The sequence below is a fragment of the Phytophthora ramorum genome (assembly GCF_020800215.1).
Source record: "Phytophthora ramorum isolate Pr-102 chromosome Unknown Phyram_PR-102_s0006, whole genome shotgun sequence".
Lineage (NCBI taxonomy): Eukaryota > Oomycota > Peronosporomycetes > Peronosporales > Peronosporaceae > Phytophthora > Phytophthora ramorum.
Genome location: NW_027150652.1, coordinates 924,342 through 951,184, shown reverse-complemented (window position 1 = coordinate 951,184; position 26,843 = coordinate 924,342). Strand labels below are relative to the sequence as shown.

Here is a 26,843-nt window from a genome sequence, read left to right as displayed (position 1 = left end):
TTAACTTTGCAGGGCTTGCGCCGCGCTGGGCGCAGTTGCTCTATATGCCGGGATGTCATTGCAGATTTCGAAATGGCGATGGATCAGGGCGGGGAGGCGAACATACATACCTGTTGAGTATTTACCGTACGGAGCTACTATACGAGGCTTGAGCCGGTGAGACGGCAGCTCATAGGATCTGCGAATCCCGCCTTGGATGGTGACATGCAGGGACGGGGGCGCTGATGTCGTCGAGCGAAATGAGATGTCCACGAATAAGATGTCACGTTGGTGCGAAGGATGCAGAGCCTTATCGGTGGTGGCAATACACATATTCGACAGGCCTCCTGGTCTCCTCCATCCTCCAGAGCTATTGAGTGGGGGGAGGGGCGTATCAATTCTCGATGGCAAAGCGCAACCACGCAGCTTGGTCAGCCCGCTCGACCCCAAATCTGCTCTGTTGGTCTAAGACACTATTGAGGCGTCACGAGACAGACTGCTCCTCTTCTTCCCAGTCATAGTCGTCGTAGGACTCTTCAGGCCGAGGCGACACGACTGCTGCGGGTATTGCTGGGATGTCCTCTGTTTCTTCTTGTTGCTCCGCTTCCTCGTGCTTAAACGACTGGGGTGAGGGTTGAGAGCTTTCAAAGGGCAGGTCGTGACCTTCCGACAACGCAGGCAGACCCAGCGAGTCGTAGCTTTCCTCTTTTGACAACTGGTCGTCAGCATATAGAGACTTGTCGTCGAGCACTCCTGTGACCTCTGATGTACCGTCAAGCCCGTACCCGCTCGAGTACTCCACTGCATCTTGAAGCTTCTTGCGAAGCAAAAGTGCCAGCTCTTCTTCCAATGCGGCACTGCGCTTGTCTTCATCATGCTGCTCTCTCCAGCATAGCGACTTCCAGTAATGAGGGAGCTCCAGCGTGTTGTCACAGGTCTAAAGTACATCAACAATACTGAGCCAATTTGACAGAGCCACAGCAAATACAGCATAGAAAATAGCCGAACGACACGTACGTGAGCTTGTGGCAGCATCTGAAGACACTTGTCATGGTCAGGCGCCGAGATCGCGGTGAAGGGCATTTCAATTCGCAAGAACTGGGTGGGAGTAGCAGTAGCAAAAACGCACAGCGGAAGTCAGAAACAAGTCAAAGCTATCAACAAAGTTAGACAAGCACATACCTCAGTGCCACCCAAGGGTAGTGTGTCCACACCCGTCACAAACTTAATAAACTTTCGCTTGAGCTGCGGCTCGAAACTGTTCACCGTCCGCCAGAACCCGTTCACGAGGGGCGGGCAACTCGTGAACTCCGTGTCAGCAGCAACTCGAAAAACGTCGTTGATATCAAAATCATCGTCATAGCCCCTAGTGCTTCCACAAATGGTTTCGGCAAGGTCTGCCTCAGTAATGCCAACACGGCTAAGCTGGTTGAAGGTGATGACCCGAGTAAATCCACGCCGAATCGAGTCTAGCTGCCATCCAATTCCAAACGTAGGACCAAACTTTTCGGCTAACACTTTGTCGATATAGGCTTCAACGCTAAGGCTTTCATCGACACCTTCGAATGTTAAAAAGTCTGCGAAATCTGACGGCTTCATATCTTTCATCGTCGACAAAGAATTGAATAGCTGAGAGTCAAATATCCGGAGCTCTTCTAGCGTCACGCAATGCAAAGGGTTTAACAGCAGCCGGAAGAAAAATGGGTGTATCCGCAGCTGGATTGCGCTGAAATGAGTGACAGCACTGGCAAGGAGCCATCCAACGAAAACGAGCACGTTGCGGGTCTCGGGTGAATCACGCATATTCTCGTTGAGCCAGTAGCTTTCTGACGCTTGTACATACTCGAATGTGGTAGAATTTGGTTGTGAAATGCGCAGCTGGGACACTGACAATGCATGCGATGGCACACCTCGATCCAATAGGAAGGTGTCGTTTTCCCCACACTTGTTCACCACCCTACTGATCTTTTCTCCGCCGCTAGTTTCCCATTCTAGCATGAAGCCAGGACATATAAGATCAGCAGCTCCAGGAATGGTTATCGCATTTCCGCTCGCAGTTGCTTGGGTCGAATCCACCTCCAACGAAAACTTGTTGGTCGGTATCTGTTTCCACTTTGACGCCAGCTGTGTGCCCACGAGTCCAAACCATTCCTTCAACGGGCCCTTGCCTTCTCCTTCCTCTACCTTTACGCCATCGACAAGTTTCTCGCCGAAGGAACTCTTAAAAAACGGGAAAAGTGAGAAGTTTGAGGTGACCTTTTCAGAAGAGAAGTGATTCTGCCGCACGTACTCTACGCTTGACCGAAGTACGTCCTCACGATCACAAACGATAGTTACTTTAGGGAAGACAGAAAAATCGTCTTCATCCTGCGAGTCTTGATTTGAGCGATTGCACAACTCCACGGCTAGTAGCAGAGTTTTGCACATGGGGTCCAGTATATGGTAGAGCCGATCGACGGGTAGTCCCATTACTGCAAGAACGCTACTCACCGGGTGCCAATTATCCCGGAGTTCTTCTCGTGGCTGGTTGACCAAGTACGGGTAGAATACCTTTACAAGACGACTGAGACCTACAGATGCAGGTGCTTCATGAGTGAAGATGCCGTTATCGGAGGAACGCAGGAAGATAAGCAGTGTTGAAGTGATCTTGAGATATGTCCACGTCGAGTCATGATATTCTTGGCGCACGCCCTCAGCAACTTCGAGTAGTTCGTCGATCTCAATCTCAGACACGAGCGGGTTCTTTGACTCGAGTGAGCGCTGGATGGCTACTGCCACAGCAGAGGATATATCGTCTAGTACATATTTGCACTCATCGATCAAGTGCACTGTAAGATCGAGTTCTTGCGCCACCTCACTGCACAGAAAACTTTTCAACGGTGATTCTGGTGCAGCAATCCCGTATTGTTCTAGCATCGCAATTATAGATCCCTCCACGCTCTCGATGATCGAAGAACGTTTCTCCAGCGTCTCTGTTACTGTTCGTGAGCTGCACCACGATAGGCATCCACGCGCATTGACCTCAATGGGTCGGTTTTCGTCTTCGAGGAATGTCCATCGTTTCAGTTCATCGACCAATCTTTTTGATACAGTCTGCAGATCATCGGTGTCTGGGACTGGTTGATCGATTTCAGCATCGCTTAAGTTCTGACCAAGTTGGATACCAAGAATTGGCGGAACGCTAGATTCCGAGGTTGGGTCTATACTTTCAGCATCAGCATCATTGTTCGCCTTATCCTCGTCGGCATCTTCATTAAAGCTGTTTTCGTAGTCGGAGGCATCATTCTCTTCGGCCTCACTAGTAGATACTTTTTTAGGCGAACCAGGCGGATCGATCGGTGAATCCAGAACAGCAGTTGCATCTTCAGCATCGGTGCTCTCGTTAGGTGGGGCAGCTACTGTAATTTCAGCACTTTCGGGGCTTTTGAGGACGCCTTCCAATTGGATTTGCTTCACATCGCTTCGCTCGACATCTTCATCGCCCGCTTCAGCATCAAAACTGTTGTCGTATTCTGACTGGTTGTCGCTCGAGTCAGTCCGAGATGAGGATTGCGTGTTCTCGGGCACCGGCTCGCTGGTATTAACCAACGCACCTTGCTCCGGTAAATCCTCGTCTGTAGCTTCATTGCTACCCACCTTTTCACTATTGTCATCAGCAGTTTCGGGTGGTAGCTGTGGCAAATCCAACACTAATTGGGATACAGCAGCTTCAACATTGCTCAGATCCACCTTGTGTTCGTTGTAACCCATGGAGTTGTCCTCGTAATCGGACTGATTGCCTGTTGGCATGTCTAGTGCTTCCTGTTTCTCTGATACTGAATCATCCATGCGAGGTCTGCCATCTTCTTCTGGCTCCATCTTGCCGGCCGTACTATCATCTGCAATCCCATCACTTAATATTTTTTTGTCGCCCTTGTTGTTTTCATCGTCGTCTTCAACTTCATACTCACTGTCATTACTTTGTTCTGTTGGGATTATAACGCTCTCGCGTGAAGGATTTCCGCGCATGAAATCGAGACTTTCGTCCAGCAGGTCGACAAGGTCCGCTGCAGACTCGTGATCGTGACGCTCTAGCTCTTGTTTTCTACCGGGATTTCCGTCTTCAGCCTCTCCCATGCTATGCCGAACTCCTGAATTATCACCACCAACCAGGCCGGCAAGGTCAGGGCTTGAATTCGTTTGGGTTTGGAATTTTTCTTGGCTGGTCCCTCTCTCCTCGCGGCTAGAATCACGCATTCGACCACTTAGAGCAAGCAACTCCATCGGGGTCATATCCTTTGCGAACTCCACCATTTCCATGATGATAGAATGAGCAGCCAGCACGCGACCAAGCTTCTGATTCGGCTTAATCAGCAGTGGGTTCGTTTGTCTGAAGCAGTCCAGATTGACTCCTCTTGCCGGTAACTCCGTTTCAGCAAAATCTAAATCACTAACCATTTTCAGGAAGTAGTTTCGCCCGCGCCACAGGAATGGAGGAGGTGTCCTGATTACAATGCAAACAGTCAGTAGAGAGATAACAAGCAGTTCATCTCAAGCCACGCTCGTACGTACTCGGCTTGTGCGCCAGCCTCTAGCATCCACTCTACTAATGATTCAACGCACTGGATCCCAGTAATCTGTAAGTCTTTGGCGAGTTGCTGCGCTAACTTTGTGGCTTCACGCGCATTGGTCATTGCACCAGGATTCCCTCCATGGCGGCTTATTGGGGTCGAAGCAAGCGCCATTCCTCCTCTCGATCGCATCTGTTGCCGACCAGCACTAGTCGATGTGGGAGGCTCTGTTGGTCGTGACGGAAGAAACAATGACTCCTGCACTGGTGTGCAGAGAATCAGCGCACTCAACTGGTACAACAGCGTCTCGCGAGCATCAATTGCTTTCAGAACCTTAAAGCGCAGTTTTTCTTCTTTTGTGGGCTGTGCAGCTTCCTGTTTAAATGCAGTCAGCTACATCGCGATCAAAGCAATCAAAAACAACAACAGAGATATCTTACCGAAGGGGGATTCGACAGAGCACCAAGTGGCACCAGCTTTCCACTTGACGGCTTCTTCGGCTCTCGGTTGCGTTTCCCACCACGTTTACCTGGTGCTCGACATGTTAGCTACAAGACAAACCTAAAAAAATGAGTAGAAGAAGAAGCAACCCCCTCACCATACTGCACACGCTCGTCGCGAATCTTGGATTCTTTTGTCAAAGGCGTCGGTGGGGTGCTGAATGTTGGAGAATGCGCTGGTGACTGCACTTTATTGGACTTGGGTGGCGGGTCCAGGGTGAAGCGATCATTCCACCCTAGTTCACGACGAGATAACTCCTCTTCCGAAAGCGTGACAAGATGGCGATGGCCTCGTAGAGGATGGTTTGCCTTTCGTGCATTGATATTCCTCGGATGTCGCTGGTCTAGGATGTTCTTAACCCGGGATTCCCTCTTGGCCGTCGCCATGATGCCCCGCGTAATAGCTGTGACAAGAGAGTTCAAGAGTCTTCGGCCTCGATGAAAAAAATAGCTCGAGACGAAACTCCTCCACTCTCGCAAGGCAAGCGACTCATACTCGGGTCACCATCAAGACCACAATGGCAATTGGCAAAACATTTGCTAAGAGTCTAAGGATACTAACCTCGAGACTCTTTCTTGAGAAAACAGACTTCAACGCGCTAGCGAGCTCGACGCTCTTGTGGAAGCTGAAAATACTTGCCACTTGAATGCACGGCTACTTGCATAAGCGCCATGAGACGGCCTCTGGGAGGGAGAAGAGGGGCCCGTCGGCCCAGTCATCGTGCAGATCCCTGAGTCATGCCCGATACGCCGCGTATTACGCGTGCTTGAGCTCCTCGTTCAGAAGATTTGCAACTGATACAGTTCATCCTGAAGTGCTGTGGCAGTTCAAGAGCGCAGAAATGGGATTCTGGTACGTCGGAATGAACTGTAAATCGATCGCTCATATTGAATTGAGCCTTCGGTGGAGATCCCCACCACGCAACGAAGTTAGCTATGATACGCCTTCATCGGGGGCTTTGTGTGGACTTGAAATGAGCGAGTTTACCCTGCCGATGTGTGGGGTGCATTTTGGACACTACTTTCTGTTGAGTGCTGGATCTCCGACGTAGAAGCCACCGGTGCAAAGCAGTACGAGCCATAAGCCAGTAGAATGGTACGCGCGGAACGACCGCAAGTGCATCTTGAGTGTCGACTTCCACTGCTTCACCACGCTTGCCTGCTGGTTCGAGCACGGCTCGCACTGCGGGTAGAAGCGGAAGGTCGTCTTCCGGCCTAAGATCCTGCGGAAGAGCTGCTCATCATTACGCTTCGCCACTCTACACAATCGCAACACAGTACGTCAGCACACGACGACCAAAGTCATAACCAAGATGCGGCCTACAGTTTCGGCGGCATGTGGTCTGCGTGGTAGCGCACACCGCGCTTGACTCCGCACGTATGGCACCCATACAACCGGCCAAACTCCTGGATGATGCCTCTCTCCACACTCGTGGCGTAGTCGACTGTCGCCGGCAGCGATGCCTTCTTGAGGTGGAACGCTCCCAGATCCGCGAAGGGCGAGGGCGCTAGGGCGCTCATGCGTCCCCCCAGCAGCTTGAAGCACAGCAACCCCATGACCATGTAGACAGGATATGGGGCCTGCGGCAGATCCTCCCAACGCTCCTGCACCTTGCGCTGCGCGTGTCTCCAGGCTGTGGGAGGCTTCAAGTTCCTGGCGCCCAGCACTAACCAGCTGCGGCCTCGCTGCTCCTGGGCGCGTGCTAGCTCCTGGTAGATTTCCCTCGGGATGGACGCGAAATGCAGCGCCAGGACGGAGGATGAGGCCACCGCCGCAGCACCTACCGCCTGAGGCAGCAGGAAGCCGCTGGCCGAGCCGATGCGCAGCAGCTTCTGAGCCACTTGTGCAGCCGAGACGCCCCCAAGGAACAGCACTCCACCGGTGGCCGCATCCAGCACGTGGGCGGTCAGCGCCTCATACACGGAGACCGAGCGGTCGCTGGCGAAGTGGCGGCGCAGCCGTCGCCAGGACTCCTCCATCGAAATGATGAGGAATTGAACAGTTCGTACTTAGTGCAGTTTGAAGTGCGAAAATGGCTACCTTCTGAAATGGCTACACTCACATTGAAGTATTTTCGGGGTTTTCCATCTCCGCGTAGCTCATGGAGGAGGAAGACGTCGCTGCCGTTGTGGCGAATGGAGGCACGCCGCTCAACAGGCGCAGGTCGCTGGCCTCACAGATGGAGGAGATGGCCAGCGACGGCGCGTTCCTGCGAGCCATCGAGCACAAAAGTCCCCAGATCGACGTGTGCCGCGCCATCCTGCGCAAACCGACGGGAAAGCGGACGCTGGAGGACATTCACGTGGTACGGGGGCTACTAATGACTGCAGACCGTCAATGACGAGGCTGATGTTTGTGGATGCTCGTCAGCTGAAGTCACTCTTCGCATCGTCCAAGCTGCTCGACTTCTTCTCCAACCTCGACGCATGTCCGTATGATGCTTGGACCCCTTTTATATATGTGACTTTGCTGCTGATATTTGCCGATAATTGTTGTGTTGGTATCTTGCCCACTTCCAGTCAAGGTAAGTTCTGGCTGGTTGAAGCTTAGCATCGCGGTCTGTTGACTAGACTTGTGTGTGTCTATCAGCTTGATCGACTGTACCAATCCCTCGAGATAGTTGTGCATCCTGAAAAGGGGGTCTACGTCTTCCACGAGGTACTAGTGGATCTGCTCGTGGTTGCACTGACCACGACATAACTTGACGAGTTTCTCCTGTTGCCTAGGGCGACGATGGTGACAGCTTTTACCTCGTGTACTCTGGTCGAGGTAGGCACACGAATGATCATGGTTCTAGGACGTATCTTGTCTAAGCGAGATAATTGTTGTAATTGCAGTGGAGGTGGTGAAAAATGAGCTTAATAACCCGGCTCGCCCCAATGGAATAATCCATCTTACCTTCTTAAGCCCAGGAGATACTTTCGGGGAGCGAGCTTTACTTTCTAATACCGATGTACGCGCAGGTAAGTGACCTGCACTGCTCTATCAATGACATCGTTCCTGACCATTGCTGGTATAGCGTCCGTGATTGTTGTGAGTGCCCCAACGGAGTTGGTATTGATCAACCGAGTCGTGTTCAGTGAGCTACTGAAGGAATCTCACGACTCAAGCGCGAACACACTTGAGATAACAAAGCGATTCCGCAGCAACAAAGATATTGTTCGGAACATTTTCATGCGAAGCTCTGCTCAGCGATCAGAAAAGGATCTGAAATTCGCCGTTGAGTATCTGAAGAGCGTCAAGTTCTTTTCACGCTTCTCCTTTGAAGTCCGAAAGCAGCTCTGCAAGGTAATGCGGCTTATTAGTGCTGTCACAAACACCGTTCTTTTCGCAGAAGGACAAGTGGGCCGACATTTCTACATCATTTTCACGGGCTGTGTAGACGTGTCTGTCCACGCAAAGAATCGGTTTGAGGAGACAAAAGAGAGCGTCGTGTCTAGGCTTGGTGAGGGCGATTATTTCGGCGAGTTGGCACTCTCTCAAGCTGATGGTGTCCGCCGTGCTACGGTGATGTGCACCGAATTTTGCGAGCTGCTCGTGCTGGGTCGTGACGAGTACGAGCCATTGATCAAGAAGTACCAGAACGAATACCATGCGCAGTACGCACAGATGCTTCGAAAGAACCCCTATTTTATCGGACCCGAGTGGGATGACAATACTATCGAAGGCATGTGCTCAGTAATGACGGAGAAATACATCCCTTTCAAAGGTGAAATCTGCAAGCAGGTACGTTCACGGGAACATATTTTGCTTGTGAGATACGACATAATATCCTATTCCACCTAGCTGATAGTTCATTCTGCAGGGTTCACGTGCAGGAGAGCTCTTCATTGTTACACGAGGAGAGTGCCGGATCATCAATGAAGGCAAACACCCTATCACTGATGCGCGACAGATTTATGAATTGGGAAGGTATGGTCCAAACTCGGTCTTGGGCTGCGCAGAGTAAGATATCATCTTTTCTTTGGTGCCTGTGGCGCCTTCAACGTTCAGACACTAACTCTCACATCGCTGTGTGCAGGGCGTCAGCAGGAAAATTCAACGATATTTTCATTCGCGAGTACTCCATCTTAGCCGAATCACCGATGAAAATTCTTGTGCTTTCTCGGTTCGACATCTTTCATCTCATGTCATCAGAGGCTCGTGCAAGCCTGCAGCGCTCCTCGAATGGATATATCCGCGAATCAATTCAAAGTCGAGCACTCAAATCGGTAGCGTGGGAAAAGTATAAGAAGACCTTCATCACCAGCGTCATGGCTGAGAGCCTTCATCAGCCGTTTGGGTATATTGGTGGTCGGCCAGACAAAAACGCGATCAGTCAAGCTGCTCCGTTGGGAAAGTCACAGTCCGCACCACTGTTGCCACTGAACGACTACCGCACATTGGTAGATCCCGGTTCTCTCATGCTCGAGCGACGAGGAGGAGTAACGAAACTGGGTGCATCGGGAACAGTGCGATCAGGTAATGAAAGTCCGAAGGAATCCAAGAAAAGCAACCCTGATGAGCTTAATAGAACAACGCGATCCGAGGAAGCACCGGTCGATGACCCTCCTGCATCTACTGAAGGCAGCTCTGCAAAAGAACGAAGTTCGTCGCTTCCACAGGACAACCGAGACATCCTTAGTCTGCAAACCAATGTAACGCGTTCGGCTTCTGGATCCCTGTTGTTACATAGGAGATCCTCGACGACAAAAGTACTCACGCTGAAATTGCGTCAGAAGTCAAGTAGCATGAAGCTGCCACCAGTAGCGCAGGATGACTCAACATCGGAACCAAGGCCACTCTCGCTTGCTAGTTCTGGCTCGAGTAGTAAGAAGTCACTAAACCGTCACCCAAAAAGCCTGAGTGCAGGGGGTAACATCAGTCCCACCGAGAAAAGCGCAAGGGTATTGCTTTCTGCAGTGTCTCCGATCAAAGAGAACGAGGGTTTATCAAATTCAAAGGAATACCGGAGCGACTTGCGTCGCTGCGGGCGCATCCGAACGGAGAAGGCCGACAACATCATTAATTCCTCTAAGAATGGCCCTGTTGGAGCATCTAACGGCGCCACAGCAAACGCAGCCACGATATGGGACCCCGTGCATGGTGTGTGTCAGCCTTTTGCCGTTTTGGGGTTCATGAAGGAGCAAACAGCTCGACCAGCGTCGAGAGGATTATCCTTGTCGTTATCGTCAGCCAAGTTGGGCAGATCTGCGAAGTCAGCTGCCGATCATCTCCGTAAAGCTGCAGTCACTGCTGCAATCGCTTCGGGGCACACAGAGTTCACACGCTTCCGCATCTTTGGGAAATTCCGTGACGTTGACGATGCGCTCAACCTGTTCCGACAGATCTGCGCTGTAGAGAAGACCCCGAAATTATCAGAAGGCCAAGACTGCAGTCGGTTCGCGGTCTACAAAGAGGACGAGATGACGATGGCACTGGAAAACTTCCCGAGTGTCGACATTAGGGACGCAGGACACAACCAGTTCAGTGCGGCGGACCTGCCGCAAGCTACGGGCCAGCGATTCGCGTGCGTCAGCGTCTCCCTTCAGTCCACTGGAGCCTCCTGCATCGAGTCAATTGTAGTGCACGTGTACCAGTGTTTCCCCACTCCCCAGAGCGCCGTGAGGTTCGCTCGACAAGTGGCTGCAACACTTTTGGCTCCGAGCGCGCTGAGCATCGTGCCGTTGTTCGAGTGGATCGCCTTGGCAGAACTGGAGCGATTCGACGCTCGCAACAACGACCTGGAGCAGGAATTGGAACTCGCTATGCGTCGCGGGGGGCAGGAGAGCACGTGGAAGGCCAGGAAGGAGGCTCTCAAGAAAGGCGTCCGACAAAGCAAGTTGAAGTTGGCTTCAACATGATTTTTGCAGTGTAACGTAATATTCGCAATAACACATTTTCATTTTCTCTTCTCTTGCTAGACGCTTGCAATGGCTCCCCGTACGGCTGTGACGCTCAACATCTACGACCTGGTGGAGGCCAACGAGTTCATAGCGCGTACGTGTGTGCGTGCGCAAGATGTCCAGCTGTGTGTTGCCTAATTATCGCCATGGGATTCCAGCGCTGGGGCTCGGCATCTTCCACAGCGGCATCGAGATCGCAGGAGAGGAATTTTCCTACGCGAGCGGCGCCGGAATCTTCTCGTCGAGCCCCAAACAAGCACCCGGTAACCAGCGACTACATATTTTGCCATTGTAATATGTACTGGTATTCAATTGATTGCCTTGTGACTGCAGGCGCCAAGTTTCGGGAGTCTGTGGCCATGGGGTTCTTCGACGGAAGCTTCCAGGAGGCCCATCGCCTCGCCTACTCCCTGAGCTCGGACTTTGAGGGAGGAGCCTACAACCTCTTCACCAAGTACTGTAGTCCACAGCGATATATTCGTTAGACACAAGGCACTGAAAGTCTCACTTGTGAGTTGATTTATTTCTCTACCTGCAGGAACTGTAACTCATACGCGGACGCTTTGTGCCAACTGTTGCTCGGGAAGCCCATCCCGGCCTACGTGAATCGAGCGGCTTACTTGGGCTCGTTCCTGAGCTGCCTCATGCCGGCGGACCTGGCGGACCAAGCGCCCGTGGGAGACCCCAACACGCCCTCGCGACTCACGAATGGCAGCCCACAACGCTCGGACTTTGTCTACACGCCATTTGCTGGTGCGTTTGCTGCAGTAGTTTGATAATATTTGGACGGGCGGCAGTGCTAACGCCAATCGGGTCAATGTGTAGGTTCTGGACAAAGTATGGGCAGCACTGCGGACTCCTCAGCGTCTTCGGAGTCATCGTCACTGGCAGATCGTCGCGAGAAAGTTCGCCTGGCAGCTTTGCGGCGAATGGGCGAGCCAGAGCAGTAGATTCGTGCAATCCCTACCGAGGTGCAGCCTTGTACACGCGCACGATTGTTGTTGGCTAAATATGAAAATCATTCTCGAGCAGGCGACTTGCAATAAAGGCAGTTTCAGCGAGCTTCTCCCTTTTTCATGAAGGGGCAGTCGGGATACTAGTACAAGCGGAACAGAGCTCACATCCTCAGTACAAGCAGGGCGATGGGGAAGGCACCGTCGCCCAGTAAGAAAGGCAGCGGCCACTTCGGTAGCCGTGCGTTGTCGAGCGCAACGAGATCGGATAACGGTTCCGTATCCGCTTCATTTGACGACTCGGAAGGTGGAGGGGTATTGTCGATACCCCCTCGTGCGGAAAGCACAATAGTGAGTCGTGAAACAGCAACACATGATGCTTTTGCTAAAAGGTGGAGTGGTGGTGGAACGTATGACCATGTCTCGTTATTCTCGGACTAACCTGTTTGGATTGATGGCTTTGCTGTTGATCAGTCGGAAGGAAGATTTTGTCTACGCACCAACTAGCCACTACTTGCACATTTTGAACGATCATTGTCAATGCGACCGCGAGGCGCGATCAGCTTTGTTGGTGGTAGTTGGCCAGCCCGGTGATGGTAAATCAGCGTTGCTCGCGAACTGGGCGGAGGAGCGCCGGCGCTCGATTAAAGGTGACCGAGAGCTCATCTACGAACACTACTGTGGTTGCTCCTACGATAGCGTCAAGCTCTCGCTGTTTTTATTTAGATTCATGAATCAGTTGAAGATCTCGTACAGCTTGCGCGACTTCGAGCTTCCGCGAGAACACGAGGAGGAAAAGTTAAAATTTTCATTCAGTCGTTGCTTGGAGGCTGCAGTCGGAAAGGGAGAACACACGACAGGACCAGCATCAAAACGGAAACGGTACGTCGCTCATGGAGTTATGATGCTGCCTCTCAATACCGATAATTGACCTAGCTCTGCTGTGGTCAGTATTATACTTATTCTAGACGGTATCGACTGTATTAGGACCGAAGATGGAGGAGATTCTTTGTCCTGGCTTCCTACCACCTTCCCAGCTGGAGTCCACATTATTGTTTCGACTACTCAGACTGGCGCAAAAGGACAGAGCCACCTGGACCACTGTCAGAAAATTGCTCGTCAACCGGCCTCATATGACAGCGAGTGAGAGTTTTTTTTTACCAGTTCGCATCAATCTATATTGTCTCACTAACCTCTGAACGGTAATGTTCGCTCAGCGGGGATCTAATCTACGACACGACACTCCCACCACGAGACAAGGAATCTCACACAATCCGGGAGCTGCGTCGCCGCAATGCAGCCTTCATGGTAACAGAACCGCTTGACGAGATCTCTTGCGCGGCAATTCTGAAGGTGAGTGGCCTACCGCGTATCCTGTGGCAAAGCTACACTAATCCACGAATCTTATAGATGTACGAGCGCAAGTTTTCTTGTGAACTCGACTCTGAAGAAAAGCAGCTGATTGTGGCTGCTCGGGGAAGCTCGAACCCCCTTTACGTGAGACTTTTGCTCAACGGTCTCGAGCTGTTCGATCCAAACGAGAGTGAACAGCGCCGGCAATGGCTTGAGCAAGCCTGCGAAGGCAACCAACTAAATGCTGTCTACGAGCTTCTAATGAAACAGTGGAACTCAATTCTGTTGAAGGCCTTGCTCGCTGAGCTTGAGGAACGCACGGTAATTCTCGAAGCTGCCACATCGAGTTCGTCACACGTTGGAGCTTCTTCGTCTACAGGTGATCGAAACGGAACAGACACGAATACTGGCTTTCGAAACTCAATTAAAGGAGCGCCAGCAGCGTCTGGTGGTAGCAACAACAGTGGCGGTTCATCGAAAATGAACGCTCTCAGCAACCCCATTCAGGGGGATATTGAGAACCTTCAAATTACGATCGAGCAGCGTGCACTTTTGGTTCGACACACTCTGTCACTCCTTGCGGTATCTCGCTATGGGCTGTCTGAGAATGACTTCATTCGGCTTTTTGGAGATAGTGTTCCGCGAACCGTATGCCAACAACTTTTGGCCCTCCTCAAACCTCACCTGATGACAATTCGACGCTACGACTGCGGGCCGATTTCTCAATCTCACCACAGTTTAGTGTCTGGGATCGCCAATACTAGCAAAGGCAATGGCAACCAAGATAACGGGGCTGAAGCAATTGTGCTTTTTGATCTCAGTCATAACCAGCTGAGGTTGTTGGCGCGGTACGGCTTCCTGCGAGACGACCAGCTACGCAATTGCTACTATCGAGAGCTTGCTGTGCATTTTGAAGGGATGGAAGCGTGCCAGCGCCGCGTCGATGAGCTACCTGTGCAACTTGAGCGTTGCTCCATGTGGGGCGTACTGCAGAATGCTCTAGTGAATATGAAAATGTTCCAATTATGGTGGAGCGAGCGCAATCGACAAGAGTTTTTCTTCTACTGGATGGTATTGTCGTTGAACTGTTCGGTGCACGACCCAGTGGATGACTTCATTCGCTCGCTAGACGAGTACATTGCCCAGGAAGCTCCAAGTGCAGAACAATTGCTGTCAATTTTCCTCACCATCACTGACTTCCTCCGAGCGTGGCAAAAGGTTGATGAAACTCGTGTAGTCAATCTTGTTCTAAATCGACCCAAACCACCTCTATTGCAGGAGTTCCTTAGTAGTTTAGGCAGCTTTTCGACTGCAGGTCTATCGGAGAGTGAGGCGGAACGAGTCCACAAGGAGATTGATGCTCTGGTGATTCATCAAGATGATGGCTACTATGTTCGACGGTGGCTTTGGACTCAATTTCCGCTGATTGGCACCGCATTCGAGAGTCGAGTGTTTCGTAATGCTGCCTCGGGACGAAACCCTGTGAATGGTGAGTCTACTCCTGGTACTCGAGATGAGGCTGTCGGCACCGAATCAAACAGTCCTGGAAAGTTGTCATCTCCGTCATCTATCAGGAAAGGAGCTGCGAAGAAATCGCACCATAACCCGGCAGGTGTTGTTCTACCCAAGGGTTTTGGCAATCCGAAAAAGCCTCTCGTTCCTACAAAGCGTCGGCATCCACACAAGGTTGTACCTCCCCCGGTTAGTGAAAGTGTTGCAGACAACGAAATGGGAGCACTGGAGTTCCTGTCAGCGGAGAATAGCGAAGGCTCGTTGGGCTCCGTCTCAAAGCTGGAGGTTCGTCTTCGGAACTACTTATTCGCTTATTATTTTATCGCTGCTGGTTGTCTAACATTCGTTCCTTTGCTAATGCCTATAGAGTCAACTAATGGAGCTTCGAATGAAGTACGACCGGATGAAATTCGTTGCACGCGAGAAGGGCGAAGCGCTTCGAGCGGTCGAATCGCGTGTCCAGGATTCCAAGGCGGAAATCACTGCAGCGGGTCAGAGCGCTTCACATATTGATGAACTGCTAGAAAACATCCGCAACGTGAACGATGAAGCTGCGCTTGGACGTCTGCGCAGTGACTACTACAAGTTAATCCTACGCCACTGCGAACTGAATCCTGCCCGGGATCCAAAGACAATCGAAACTGCTGAAGCTACTGTCGCCAAACTGAAGCGCGAGATAGTGGATCTGCAGCAAAAGGCCCAAGTCGTGTCGTACGAGAAGCGGCTTGCTAGTCTCGATGTGCCGAAGCTTGTGCAGGTGACACAAGACAAGACCTCCATTCACCAGGAAGCACTTTCACGACTACGATGGCGTCAAGAGCTCGACCGTCGGCTGTACTACGCCAGTCTTTCCGCGAAAGCTGGCGGGCAAGTTGCAACAAAAGCTGCAGCTGCCTCCCCACAGAAGAAGAGCTCCCTGCTTCCCAGCTCAGGCATTTCGGACTTTGTTAGCCATGTTATTAGCACCAGCTCTTCAACAGACGAGTCGACGCAAACCGCCCCAGACGCAAACTTCGTGCGAGCAAAGGACAAGTTGATCCATATGAAGGAGACGTCATTGGCACGGCAAAAGAATACCGAGAACTTGCAGCTGTACGTGGGAAGTGCCTACAAAGACGACGGGATATTGGGCGCGCTTCGGCAAGTCGGCATCAACAAGCCCGAGGAAGCACTGCTATGCTGGCAAAACCAGCTCGATCACTCAGTTCAGTTGGAAGAGGAGGAGAAACAAGCAGAGCAGCGAGTGCTCGAGTATCGCGAGAAGCTGGCGCTCCTTCAGACTCAGTTTGTGAATCTCAAGCTGAGTGGCAGCTCTAGTGGAAAAGTGGATGGCTCCTTAGAGGACGACGCGGCCACTGCGAACGGGGACGACGATGCTGCAGCTTCCAAAACAAGCGTCAACGCGAAGATGCTGGAGAAGCAGTTGAATGAGGCAAATGCCGTCAAGCAAAAGAAGAAGGATCGAGCCACACGGCTGCGAGTACTTCACGAGAAGCTTCAGCTGGGACTCCTGCATATCGCGCAGCTGCTGGGCGTAGCTTCCGTTCAGCAATTGAATCCCCTGGAGCTCGTCGACGCGATCGAAAAGGTGGTGCGAGTCATACTTGGAGATGAAGCTCACCTGCAGGCGGCGCCCAGCCCCAGCTTCCGTCATAGAAACAGCACGCGGATGGTCAGCCTGACTGGGCAGACAGGAGATTCCACAGGGCTGCCATCGGACACTCGCAGCGATGATGACAAGGTGCGTTACAACATCCGCGTGTCTCGCACCGAGAAGCGCCAAATGAATCCGTACGTGGACACGGAATTTGACGACAATCACGAAGATGCCTTTGAGGAGGAGGACGACGACGAGCACGAGGATGCCGGCAATAATAGCGACGGTGAAGAACCTGATGCGCCGAGACGATCACGAGCAAACACGGGCTCGCGCGACGAATCCAACGTGGTCCAGAAGCGCCGAGACATCAAGAACCGCTCCAAGCTGGAGCTCGAGAAGAAGAAAGCTGCGCAGAAGAAAAAGACCAAGGACTAAATAGTTAGACAGAGCGACATTACCTTGCATTCTGTTTCTTGTTAGTTATGGTGGCGGGCTTGACGGTCACCGCTTGCTCGTGTCCGGTCCAGCCGTGGCTACCTTCAACTCTGGCTGGCGTGCTCCACCGCGTCACGCAAACGCGCCCTTGTTGCCTTACGCCTGCTGGTGCTCGTCATCGTACGACTCGTAATCGTCCTCGTCGTACTCGTGCTCGTAGTCGTACGTCTCGACAGGCGGCGCCTCGGGCACAGCCACCACGAGGCCGTCCAGCTCCTTCTGCAGGACAATCTCCGTTCCCAGTCGTGAGCTAGCAGCAGTAGCAAGAGTAACAGCACCAAGAGTCACTAGTAGCTCGTCAACATTGCAGCAGTTTGTACGTACTTGATGGAGCGGTCCTCTGCCGGGACGTACGTGTCGATGATATGACGCTCCTGGTTATTTGCGGGCGGCAGCTTGGAGATCCACTCGTTGGACACGACAACGTGCGACTGCGGGGACGTCGATCCCTCTCCGAAGAGTGTCTCGGTGTAGAAGTCGGCGCGCTTGGCGTCGTATACGCCGCCGCCGCCCATCGAGTCATCCTTGACGTAGCCCACGTTGTTCATCTCGCAGGCTTGGCGCAGCGTCTGGCCAGCGCGGCCCTCGACCATGTGGCGGTTTCCTTCGTAGTCCACGAGCACCACGTTCACGCTGCAACCAAATGCGGACACGACCACCAGAATGTGAGACCTGCATACTATAGCACATTGCGTGCTCTACAGACCACCAGAACGCACACTTTCTCGGCCACGGTGGGAGCAGACGCGTCCGCAGCGAACCCGCCGATGAAGCGGCGGCTCGCGGCGCGCGACAGCGCAGACGAGCGGAGAGCGCGGGCCAGCATTTTGAACGTGGGGAGGAGAGCTAGTCTTGAGCCACACACGCGCTTTCTCTTGTCTAAAGTATGAAATGGGGATCCTGCATGCGGATTGGCTGGCGCAGGTACCGGGTTACGATCGCGAGCTATAACCGGGTTATCGTCGCACAGGCGCTCAGCTCTTCATGGTGGGGGGCATGTACACGAAGATGACGTCCACGGGCTCGTCGCTCATCGTGAACCCGCGCTCGATCTCCAAGGAGCTGGAGGCCAAGATCTCGGCGGCCATCGCGCGCGTCATCGCGTCCCACGATGTGGCCAAACTCACCACGAAGCTCGTGCGCCAGGCCGTGGAGAAGGAGGTCCACGTGAGTCTCACGAGCCACAAGGACGTGCTCAAGCGGTTGATGCACCAAGAGCTGCGCAAGCTCAAGGCCAAGAAGGTAGCCAAGCGAGCGGTCCCGGAGCCATGGAAGATGCCCATAAGGCGCAAGAGCATGCTCAAAGCACTCAACCGACTCTACCAGACGGCGCGCGAGGCCGCGAGCTTCCCGGACTGGGGACTGCACGCCATCCAGTCTCTCTACGACCTGCAGGCGGTGGAGGAAGGAGAGGTGCTGAGAATGGCCACGCTCTACGCACGACTCATGGGCGCCTTGTGGCTCAAGGAAGATCGGCACGCGGACTGGGCACTGGCAAGTGTCCCCAGCCCCACGCAACTCGTCAACGCCATCACTGACGTCTACCTGATAGAACGCATTGGCATCTGCCACTCAAGGCGCGTGGAGCTGTTGGAGTTTTGCGATCGGTCGCCTGCTGTCTATGGCCCCAAGGTAGGGGAAACAAACCTGCAGAACTGAAGACGAGGAGCTAACTTATCTTGCTGCTGCTATGTAGGAGCTGCTTGGTTGGGATCCTGCTGAGGGCCCCCCACCAACCGATGACAAGAGCGGAGGATCGATGTACGAGCGGCTGACCAGTGCACTCGTTCTATGGCATCACTCGCACGCGCTCGGAATTTCCATTGGGTTCACGTTGCCGCAATTACTCCAGCACTTGCTGTTAGTGTACCCGTACAAGGGTCCCGGGGATCTTTCACCCCAAGCATACGAGGACCAAGTGCACTTTGTCACCACCCTCGTGCTAGTACTTACGAATCATGGAAGGCTGCGGTGCGAGACGGTAAGGTATTGATACTGTCCTCTGTGTCGCGACATGCTAACATTCTCTCAAACAGGATCTTCTTCCTCACGAGTATTTCTTCCTACGCCATCACGTTGTTTATCACCTGGCTCAACAAGATGTTGCGTTGCTGGGCGAGACCCTACGGGTAACGTATAAGAAGACATTTTTCATGGCTTCACAATCGTTATCTGTTCACTAACAAAGCAACTATCGCGTCTACAGGCTTTGCGCTGCTTCGAAGGGTCGAGCAATCTCTTGCAAATGCGACGCGGTATCGCGTTCTTGCTGCTGACCCAACGTGAGGATGGATCTTGGGTGCCGGAATCTGCACAAAATGACGTTACCCAGCGGTATTTCTCAACGATGCAAGCACTGTGGGCGCTGAGCGAACCACACCGAGTGGGGTTTGCGCCTGCCTTTCCAGAGGCCACGCCCATCCTGGAGCTCAACTTGAATGCGGATGTTGGCATCGTTGATGTACGTTTTACGAAAGCAGAACCGAGGGAATTTATTTTGCCGAATTCTGAACTTGTTGATTATGTTATGCTGGTGTAGAATGCTCCCGTGGAGGAGTCTAAGAGAACTTCTTCAGCTTCACACAGTTCGACTGATGCCGCAAGCGTCGATTCCGAAGTTGCAGCGGCAACAGCAGCTGCTCCTTCTGAAACCGAAGATGTGGCGACTCGTGTAGCCTTCCTGCAAGGTCTACTAGATCAGAGCGGCAACGTGAAGAATGTATCGGCAGCGCTGGCTACGCATGTACTTACCACGCTAGCCGATATGGTGCTCACTGTTGATATTCTTAAGAACACTGGGGTCGGCCGCACTATCAACAAACTGCGCAAGCACGCGAAGACCTCAGTGGCCAAAGCTGCCACGCAACTTGTGGCCAAATGGAAAAAGGATTTGCTATAGCTCGAAGAAATACCAAGCAAAATCACTCATTGTACGAACGTGTTCATTACGACGGCAGCTGCTCGTTTCGACGACGGCTTATTGGGTGACATGCTACCACGGGCTGATAGCTGCTAACGCATTTTTTGCAGCTTTCCAGGCTGAATTGGACGGTACCTGTAGCTGCTCTGGCTCATCAAACGACCCGTATCGCTCGTCCCCCTCTGAAATCAAAGATTCCTCCAGTTCGTACGGTGTGGTCTCGGACCGCGGCGAGTAGTCGCTGTAAGATGACTCCGAGTACCGATCTGCCCACGATGACCCGCTCACGCTAGAACGGTCCCGGTCGTCTAGGTCCTCTCTGCGGCGGTCAAACTTATCACGGGGCTTCTTTCCTGATGCCCCAACAGAAGCTTGTCGGCGGGCCGCAGATGCAGGAGATAACCGTGTCTCTCGTGGTCGATTCGCCACAAAATACACTGAAAACAGGAAGCAGCTCATGGCAACACCGAATGCAACCACCAATTCAACGCACATGATTACAGAGAGGATGCGGTGATCAATGGGCGGCGTGTCTGGGCTTGGCGGTGTGGTCACTGTAATCACAGAAGCAAGAGTCAGCTTTCACGAATCATGGCGGAAGAATTGAGCTTGCCCAACATACCTGCTGGGAGGAGAACATTCAGAAGGACGGCAGCAGCTAACGTTGATCCTAAATAACTGTCATCAAACACGTCCACCGGAGTTGCGTTGCGCGAGTCGTAGGCAAGCGCCAGGGACGTAGGAGCGGGCTTCTCTGTCGTCAGCGAGAGTGGTAACCAAGAAAGTGACGTTCGAGTACGTGCTGTTGCCTCGCACACCATGTCCCTGGTTTTGTTGCGGATATAGTCGGCAAGTCCTGGGAACTTGTTCTGATCATCAAATGAGGGTGAGGGGTTAGCATGGGGTTATATCCAAGGAGCATCAAGGGAAACGTACTCTAGAAAAACCCCGCTGCAAAAAGTAGTTGTACAAGATCCACGTCGTGGCTGCAGGACGGCCGTTCATCGAACCAGCAACTTCGGCAGATTCACCACCCGAGCAAGCGAAAAATGAAGCCGGAAACTGCGTGCAAAAGAAAGAGAATGTATCTGGATCTGAGAGGAAATGCCTCATCAAACGCATTTTCTTGTCGTCATCCAGCTCCGCAGCGTAGCTAGGCAAGAACCCCCGTATGGAGTGAACTGCAGTCAATGACAATCTGCTAGAATCAGCGAAGAAATCGATCGATGCGTTCCAAAGACCCTGGGTGCGGTTACTGCCAATAATAGCCCCCTTTAAGCCTCTGGTCATAGAGTGCAGCTCATCCATATCGTTCATAAGCTCTTTTTGAGTTACAGCGAACCCCGTGCACACGGAAGAGTGCTCAACGAGCACGCGACCAATGTTCACAAGTCCCAGTGATGACCGTAGAACAAGTGCATTGAACTCCACATCCTCCACCCCAAAACGAGCACCCTCACTGCTATCTGCTGCAAAACTGATGGAGTTTAGGACACTCGATTCGCGACTGTAGATTGAACTGCCTTCTCCTCCATGTTGCAGCTGTGCAGCCAGATAGACCATTGGCTCGTATACATTCTCCACTGAATCTTCCGCTGAGAATACCGTGCTTGCTCCAACCGCAAAGCGAGCACGGGCTTCCTTTGGAATTGATTTCACGACTGTCTCATAGTCCGACGCATTCTTAAGTTCTGCCAGAAAATCTTTCCAGTGGGGTGAGAGTGACGAAAACGTTTCCCAAGGGTGCTGCAGAAATGGTCATCGTGGATAAGCCATCGTCAGCAAAAGATATCTGACTAATTAGTTAGTGACACTTACGCGAGCAGTGAGCAAACCCTCGGGAGCGGGTCCGCGGCGCGTGGAGAACAGGTACTTGTGCAACTTCTTGAGTGGCTCGTAGACGCTGCACAAGAACTGCACGGCAGTGGTTCGGACGCCCAGCACCGAGTCGTACGGTGCCAAGCGGAAGATCTCCCAGGCCACGTCTGCTGCCACAGGCGGAGCTGAGACCGTCGAGGTGTTGAGCGACGACAAAGGCAGATCCTCCTCTTGCTCAACTGACTGCCAGAACGCCGGGCCTGGATGGAAAGTACGATTGCCGGGGATCCATCGCCAATGGGATGGCACGGACGGACCATAGACCAAGTGCGGCAGCAGTCCGTCGGGCTTCTGGTACCGCAGGATGCGCTGGACCTGCGCCGCCGCCTGGTTGAAGTCCTCGTGGGCGATGGCTTGAGCGGCCAGCAGAGCCTCCGCGGGTTTCTGTCACAGTAATTAGGATTTTGCTGTGGTATGGGAGGCAATTGAAGCGTGTTGCTTACCAGGTACTGGAAGCCCACGACGTCGCGCTTGCCGGCCCCGACGCCGCCCAGCTCGACGTCCACGTGGGCCGCCAGAATCTCCGCGGCGTCTCGCTCCAGCTTCCTCTCGTCGCACGGAGCTGCCTCCACCGCCAGCGCAAGCAGCAGCAGACACAAAAGACGCATCGTAGAAGTGATTTCAATCTTTATATCGGAAATTGTAAGCTGCTTCAGACGCACTTAGGCGGGAAACCATTTTTGACCTTGAAGCGACGCAAGGCCATGCGGCACTGGAGCTTCCACGCGCAGGCGCTGGCCAGCGGCATGGCGGAGAGGGAGCAGGCAGCCAAAACGGAGCTACTGAATATACTCGGGGCGGATGCAACACTCAGCAGCTGGCAGAGAAGCTGCTCGTACCGCGTCGTGGGGCGAGTGGAGCTGGAGGAGCTTGTACAGGCGACGCACGCGGAGGAAGAAACTGCTGCTGCTGCTCATGGGGAAGACGCACGTGAAGATACAGATGCAGACGCAGAAGAGGAAAAACAGGAAACGACCCACGTTGAAGTTACGCCACCACTGCTGGCGCTGGCCTTCCAGCATCTCGTGAGTCAGGACAAGCGACAGTTCCTGGCTCATCAACAGTCGCATGCAGACGCAGGCGTTCAGGTGCAGAGTCACCCAGAGTCGGCACTAGATGAGGCGCAGACACCTTCACGTATATACTTTTTGGTGGACTACCCGTCTTCTCTACCGGAGATAAATGCTCTGCTGAGACTGGGAGAAGTCGGATGTGCAGCTCAAGTGACGGATAACCCGGAGACGCTGCCGCTCCTACCGCTAATTGATGGTGTGCTGCTGCTGGCTGACCCCTCGAGTGTCTCGACTGAACGGGGACGTAATGGAAGTGGCCCAACCAATCTGCCACAGAACCGAGGTGTTGTGAAAGGGGAAAGCGGAGATCAAAGAATGTCGATGATGGAGACATCCGTGTTTCAGGGGTCAAACGCAGTCGTAAAAATATTCCATGAGGCTGCCCAAGTGGGAGGCATCGAATGGAGTGACTTTACTTTCACGAACGTGGGTTCTAGTACGGAAACGTCAGCGATCAAGCAGTCCGAAGAGCTTGTAAGGGAAGTGTTTGACACTGTGGAGACGCTCGCAGCTCAAAAAATCGCGTTTAAAGCTTGGGTGGCATCAACGAAATTCTCTGTTATTCCAAGGTTCAGCAGCAGTGACGGCGAATTGAGCAACGAGCTCTACAAGCAGTATGAATCCACTTTGAGTGGTATATTTCCTGGCAGTGTAGCTGTTAGCACGGTGTTGTTTGCAATTACCGAGGCTGTGACGAAAGTCTTTTCGCCTCTGAATTCGACTTCATCTTTATCAAGCTACAATAACCAAACGGAATCTTCCCAGTTCGAGGAGTTTGTTGAACACGGTGATTTGGTTGCGTGCCGGTTAGCGAGCGCTCAGCTTTGTCACGAAGTATTACGCGCAGAAGGAGACCCGTGTTTTGTTCACAAACGAAATCACCGCCTTGACGATATCGAAAGGGCAATATGGCGGCATAGCGACTTGCCAGGTGTTGGCAACGAAGGGCGGAAGGCAATGCCGCGGTTACCAGTGCTGTCCGATCCGGAACGCAGTGTTAGTGACACGGAGCTTGCAAGATTTTACGACTCACCGCGTTTTAGCTGTTGGATGGTGCACGTAACACGACAGTTGCTACAAGTTGAAGAGGAATTGGGGAGCTCCTGGAGAGGAAAATTGCAGCCACGTGCATTTATGGAGACCTTATCGCGCGCCATTCTGCCGCAACGAATCGCATTGGTTCTGCAGCAAAACATACGTGACTTATATTCCAGTTACTACGCTCCAACAGACTCGCTGCTGCTGGCGTGCCTTCCAAGGACAGCACCTGGTCGAATGCAATCGTCATATTGGGTAGCCCGCGATCATGTTCGTCACCGACCAGCGTTCCAAGACTGGAAAGGAGAACAGCTCGTTTCCCAAGAATATCTCACGCCACGTACCGAGACAGCAGCAGCTGCATGCGTGCCATTGTCCGCTGGGCAACTCGCACTCGTGGGGAATCAAACTTGGTCAATGTACCCTGCTGACCACAGTGTGGTGCGACTTTATCAAGCCCCTCTCGGGTTAGTATGGCTGACCGTTTACCACCACGGGTGAGTGCAATTATAGGTGCAATATGTAGTGGTGGTGTTTGTATTATTTCCAACTGACCCCTTCACCGATAACAGGGAAACATTTGGGCTACGCTCGGGCATGCAAGGTGTAGCAAAGCAAGAAACCCAGTACACTGAAAGTGAGGGGCAATCCCTGCCTGAACCGGGGCGAGCTCTTCAATTTGTTGCATCATTTCAAGACGAGTCCACACTTCACGTTTCGGAGGGGAAAAGAAGGCTACCGAAAAAGCCTGACAAGTTTTCGACCATCACGATAACAAATTCTTTTCCAAGCGGCCTAATAGTTTCTGCTTGTTCTGACGGCTCTATCGTTCAGCGCTTTACGGAAACGACGACTACAGGTGGTAGCAAACGCGGCCGTTATTCCCGAGAAGCAAATGGTGCAGTGGCAAAATCTGGCTTCGAAGACAAGTATGAGTGTGAAAAGTTTCGCGTCATTTACGGGAAGGGCAGTGTGCTACGAATGCTTCAGTGCGGGCGAAAGGAAGTTATGTTAGCGAGTGGGTTTGTTCGTGTCGTTGAAGACTGCAGCGAGCACCACTGCCACTCAAGAAAACGAACCAACAGTGACAGCAAACTGCAACCACCACTGGTTACTACGCTAACAGTTGACCCCGAGACCAATGCGTTAATTGAGCGACGCCCCAATGGTGTCATAGTTGTCACCTATACGAGTGGTGCTCGCGTGACGTATCACGTGGATGGGACAAGAATGTACACGAATGCTGGTAGTACGCACGTACTCGTGAAAAAGCAAGAATTCGCTGATGTTTGCATCGATGTGGAAGTAAACCTGACAGCTCAGCACCATGCCGCAGGGGAGCGTGTAGCAGTGACAAGGGGAGGTTTGCGTGTGCGCAGTGTCGTAGATGTGTATGAAGGAACACGCGTTGAGATCAGTTATAACACAAAGGTCACTGCGCAGGTGAATGGCCGAGTCACAACACGGAAGCCCAACGGACAAAGCATCGTAGCGAAAGACAGTGGAAGAGTGGAGTACAGATCATCGCAACCAGGTACAGATCCAGGGCAGAGTGCCCCAGACTCTAAAGATGACGACGATCGGGATGTCACAAGCCACAATGGCGTCTACTACTTTGACTTCCGCCAGGGCCGTTTCCAGCTTTGCGATAATGAACAGAACCAATTTCACGTGGACTTCAGTGGAACCGACGACGAAGCGGGACCAACTGTTTCAGTTGATCTCGCAGGGGTAGTGAGTGACACTGAAGCTGCTCGTTACAACGTTGATAGCATTCCTGCGAAAGCAGTCATTAATGAACCGATCCAACCCCACATTTTCATTCTCAACGGCGATGGCACGGGAGTTGAGATTCTGAGACCACGAGACATTATGGAGTGCATCGAGTCCACCGAATCGGAAAACCAAATGGACGAGATAATGAATGGAGAATCATCTTCGACGCGCCACCACGTCTTTCTACGTCGAATTAGTGCACCTGGTGATGGCTCTCGTTGGCCAAAGCCTCTATTTAACGACGAAAAACTCCACGAAGAGATGCTAAGACTTCAGCGACCTGTAGCGACTGCAGGCAAGTACCTTCCAAGTTACTTCACCGAGACAGAGCGCGCACTTGCACAACAACAGTTCACGATGGTTAGGCGCGTTGAACAAATTCGACCGCTGTCTGCCGATGAGCTGAACGAAATGCACGCAGGGTGGAATAATTGGGAGCAGTGGCAACTGGAGCGCGAAGCAAACAAGGAATGCTACAAAGTTGAGGACCCTCGCCAGTCAGATGTGATCGCACAGGAAGCTGCAATGCAAAAGAAAGTGTTGGCAGCGTACAAAGCAACTCGGGCACGGAAGAAGATGGCTCGACAGAAAGCGCGAGAAATGAAAGCCAATAGTATCTCTCAAGAACTGAGTCCTGCTTTGCGCATGGAAACGGTTCAAGAAGGAGAAGAAACAGTGGTAGGAGGGGGCGAAGACGAAGACGAATCGAACGATGAGTTTGGCCAGTTTGGCTCGGATATGAGCGACGATGACGTTGGAGAGACTGTCGAGATGGACGACCCGATGGAGCTGCTCTGGTCTGCGTTCTCGCAAGCCGACACAGAAAGCAGGGGTCGGCTCTCTATTGCACAGAGTACGTGTTGCACGTTAGATTATTGCTTCGACGAACGCTACCGGTAGTCACTGATTGTATTTGATGCTTACAGCGCGGCTAGGAGTGGTGAATGTGCTAGGCCTCGGCGTGACCACAAACGAGCTCACGGAGGCACTCGTCCGGTTCAAGATTTCTTACCCTTTTAACGTACGACGGGAGTTGGCACTTTTTACTACGAGTGGTGATTGCGCTGACTGTTCTGTCTGCTGTAGGTGAGTTTTGACGTTTTTGCCGATCTCGTGGCGTTCTTCCGGAAGGGTGGCGAGGACAACCAGGACCCAGAAGGCTTCCACGCAGGACTGGCCAGCCGTATACCATCTCTGAAGGACATGGCACCGGAGCAGCACAAGAGCCATGGCACGCCACGCGCTGCGGGGTCCGCCGCCGAGGCCATTCGAGCGAAGCACATCAACAAAAACGAGAAGGCGGTGTAGCCATTTGAAGTTGGTGGTGTAG

General features: G+C 52.6%; 8 protein-coding genes across 8 annotated transcripts; 4 read left to right on the top strand and 4 right to left on the bottom strand.

Moving 5' to 3' along the window:
- Positions 1 to 463: 463 nt before the first annotated feature.
- KRP23_7134 (E3 ubiquitin-protein ligase SMURF2) lies at positions 464 to 5,416 on the bottom strand (the record flags this gene model as incomplete). The annotated part of the gene is made up of 6 exons (XM_067892412.1): positions 464 to 916; positions 997 to 1,077; positions 1,162 to 4,462; positions 4,531 to 4,904; positions 4,970 to 5,058; positions 5,128 to 5,416. The coding sequence occupies 6 exons, from the start codon at positions 5,414 to 5,416 to the stop codon at positions 464 to 466; spliced, it is 4,587 nt and encodes a 1,528-aa protein (XP_067744293.1).
- A 631-nt stretch (positions 5,417 to 6,047) lies between these two features.
- Positions 6,048 to 7,009, bottom strand: KRP23_7133 (uncharacterized protein; the record flags this gene model as incomplete). The annotated part of the gene is made up of 2 exons (XM_067892410.1): positions 6,048 to 6,288; positions 6,354 to 7,009. 2 exons carry the CDS (start codon positions 7,007 to 7,009, stop codon positions 6,048 to 6,050), a joined length of 897 nt encoding a protein of 298 aa, XP_067744292.1.
- Positions 7,010 to 7,131: 122 nt separating this feature from the next.
- KRP23_7132 (DeSI-like protein) lies at positions 7,132 to 11,865 on the top strand (the record flags this gene model as incomplete). Its single annotated transcript, XM_067892409.1, has 14 exons — positions 7,132 to 7,335; positions 7,401 to 7,458; positions 7,550 to 7,587; positions 7,668 to 7,688; positions 7,757 to 7,799; positions 7,868 to 7,993; positions 8,050 to 8,756; positions 8,836 to 8,975; positions 9,052 to 10,837; positions 10,934 to 11,009; positions 11,074 to 11,178; positions 11,249 to 11,369; positions 11,454 to 11,668; positions 11,741 to 11,865. The coding sequence occupies 14 exons, from the start codon at positions 7,132 to 7,134 to the stop codon at positions 11,863 to 11,865; spliced, it is 3,765 nt and encodes a 1,254-aa protein (XP_067744291.1).
- A 192-nt stretch (positions 11,866 to 12,057) lies between these two features.
- KRP23_7131 (TPR repeat-containing protein) lies at positions 12,058 to 16,768 on the top strand (the record flags this gene model as incomplete). Its single annotated transcript, XM_067892408.1, has 6 exons — positions 12,058 to 12,260; positions 12,343 to 12,750; positions 12,856 to 13,011; positions 13,086 to 13,221; positions 13,279 to 15,018; positions 15,101 to 16,768. The coding sequence occupies 6 exons, from the start codon at positions 12,058 to 12,060 to the stop codon at positions 16,766 to 16,768; spliced, it is 4,311 nt and encodes a 1,436-aa protein (XP_067744290.1).
- A 156-nt stretch (positions 16,769 to 16,924) lies between these two features.
- KRP23_7130 (Ferredoxin-6) lies at positions 16,925 to 17,654 on the bottom strand (the record flags this gene model as incomplete). Its single annotated transcript, XM_067892407.1, has 3 exons — positions 16,925 to 17,078; positions 17,153 to 17,461; positions 17,548 to 17,654. 3 exons carry the CDS (start codon positions 17,652 to 17,654, stop codon positions 16,925 to 16,927), a joined length of 570 nt encoding a protein of 189 aa, XP_067744289.1.
- Positions 17,655 to 17,812: 158 nt separating this feature from the next.
- KRP23_7129 (uncharacterized protein) lies at positions 17,813 to 19,727 on the top strand (the record flags this gene model as incomplete). The annotated part of the gene is made up of 5 exons (XM_067892406.1): positions 17,813 to 18,460; positions 18,525 to 18,809; positions 18,865 to 18,957; positions 19,035 to 19,289; positions 19,368 to 19,727. The coding sequence occupies 5 exons, from the start codon at positions 17,813 to 17,815 to the stop codon at positions 19,725 to 19,727; spliced, it is 1,641 nt and encodes a 546-aa protein (XP_067744288.1).
- A 93-nt stretch (positions 19,728 to 19,820) lies between these two features.
- Positions 19,821 to 22,234, bottom strand: KRP23_7128 (uncharacterized protein; the record flags this gene model as incomplete). The annotated part of the gene is made up of 5 exons (XM_067892405.1): positions 19,821 to 20,302; positions 20,371 to 20,617; positions 20,685 to 21,494; positions 21,567 to 22,010; positions 22,070 to 22,234. The coding sequence occupies 5 exons, from the start codon at positions 22,232 to 22,234 to the stop codon at positions 19,821 to 19,823; spliced, it is 2,148 nt and encodes a 715-aa protein (XP_067744287.1).
- Positions 22,235 to 22,330: 96 nt separating this feature from the next.
- KRP23_7127 (uncharacterized protein) lies at positions 22,331 to 26,821 on the top strand (the record flags this gene model as incomplete). Its single annotated transcript, XM_067892404.1, has 6 exons — positions 22,331 to 23,223; positions 24,175 to 24,234; positions 24,310 to 24,363; positions 25,333 to 26,366; positions 26,440 to 26,534; positions 26,600 to 26,821. 6 exons carry the CDS (start codon positions 22,331 to 22,333, stop codon positions 26,819 to 26,821), a joined length of 2,358 nt encoding a protein of 785 aa, XP_067744286.1.
- Between the last annotated feature and the right edge of the window lie 22 nt (positions 26,822 to 26,843).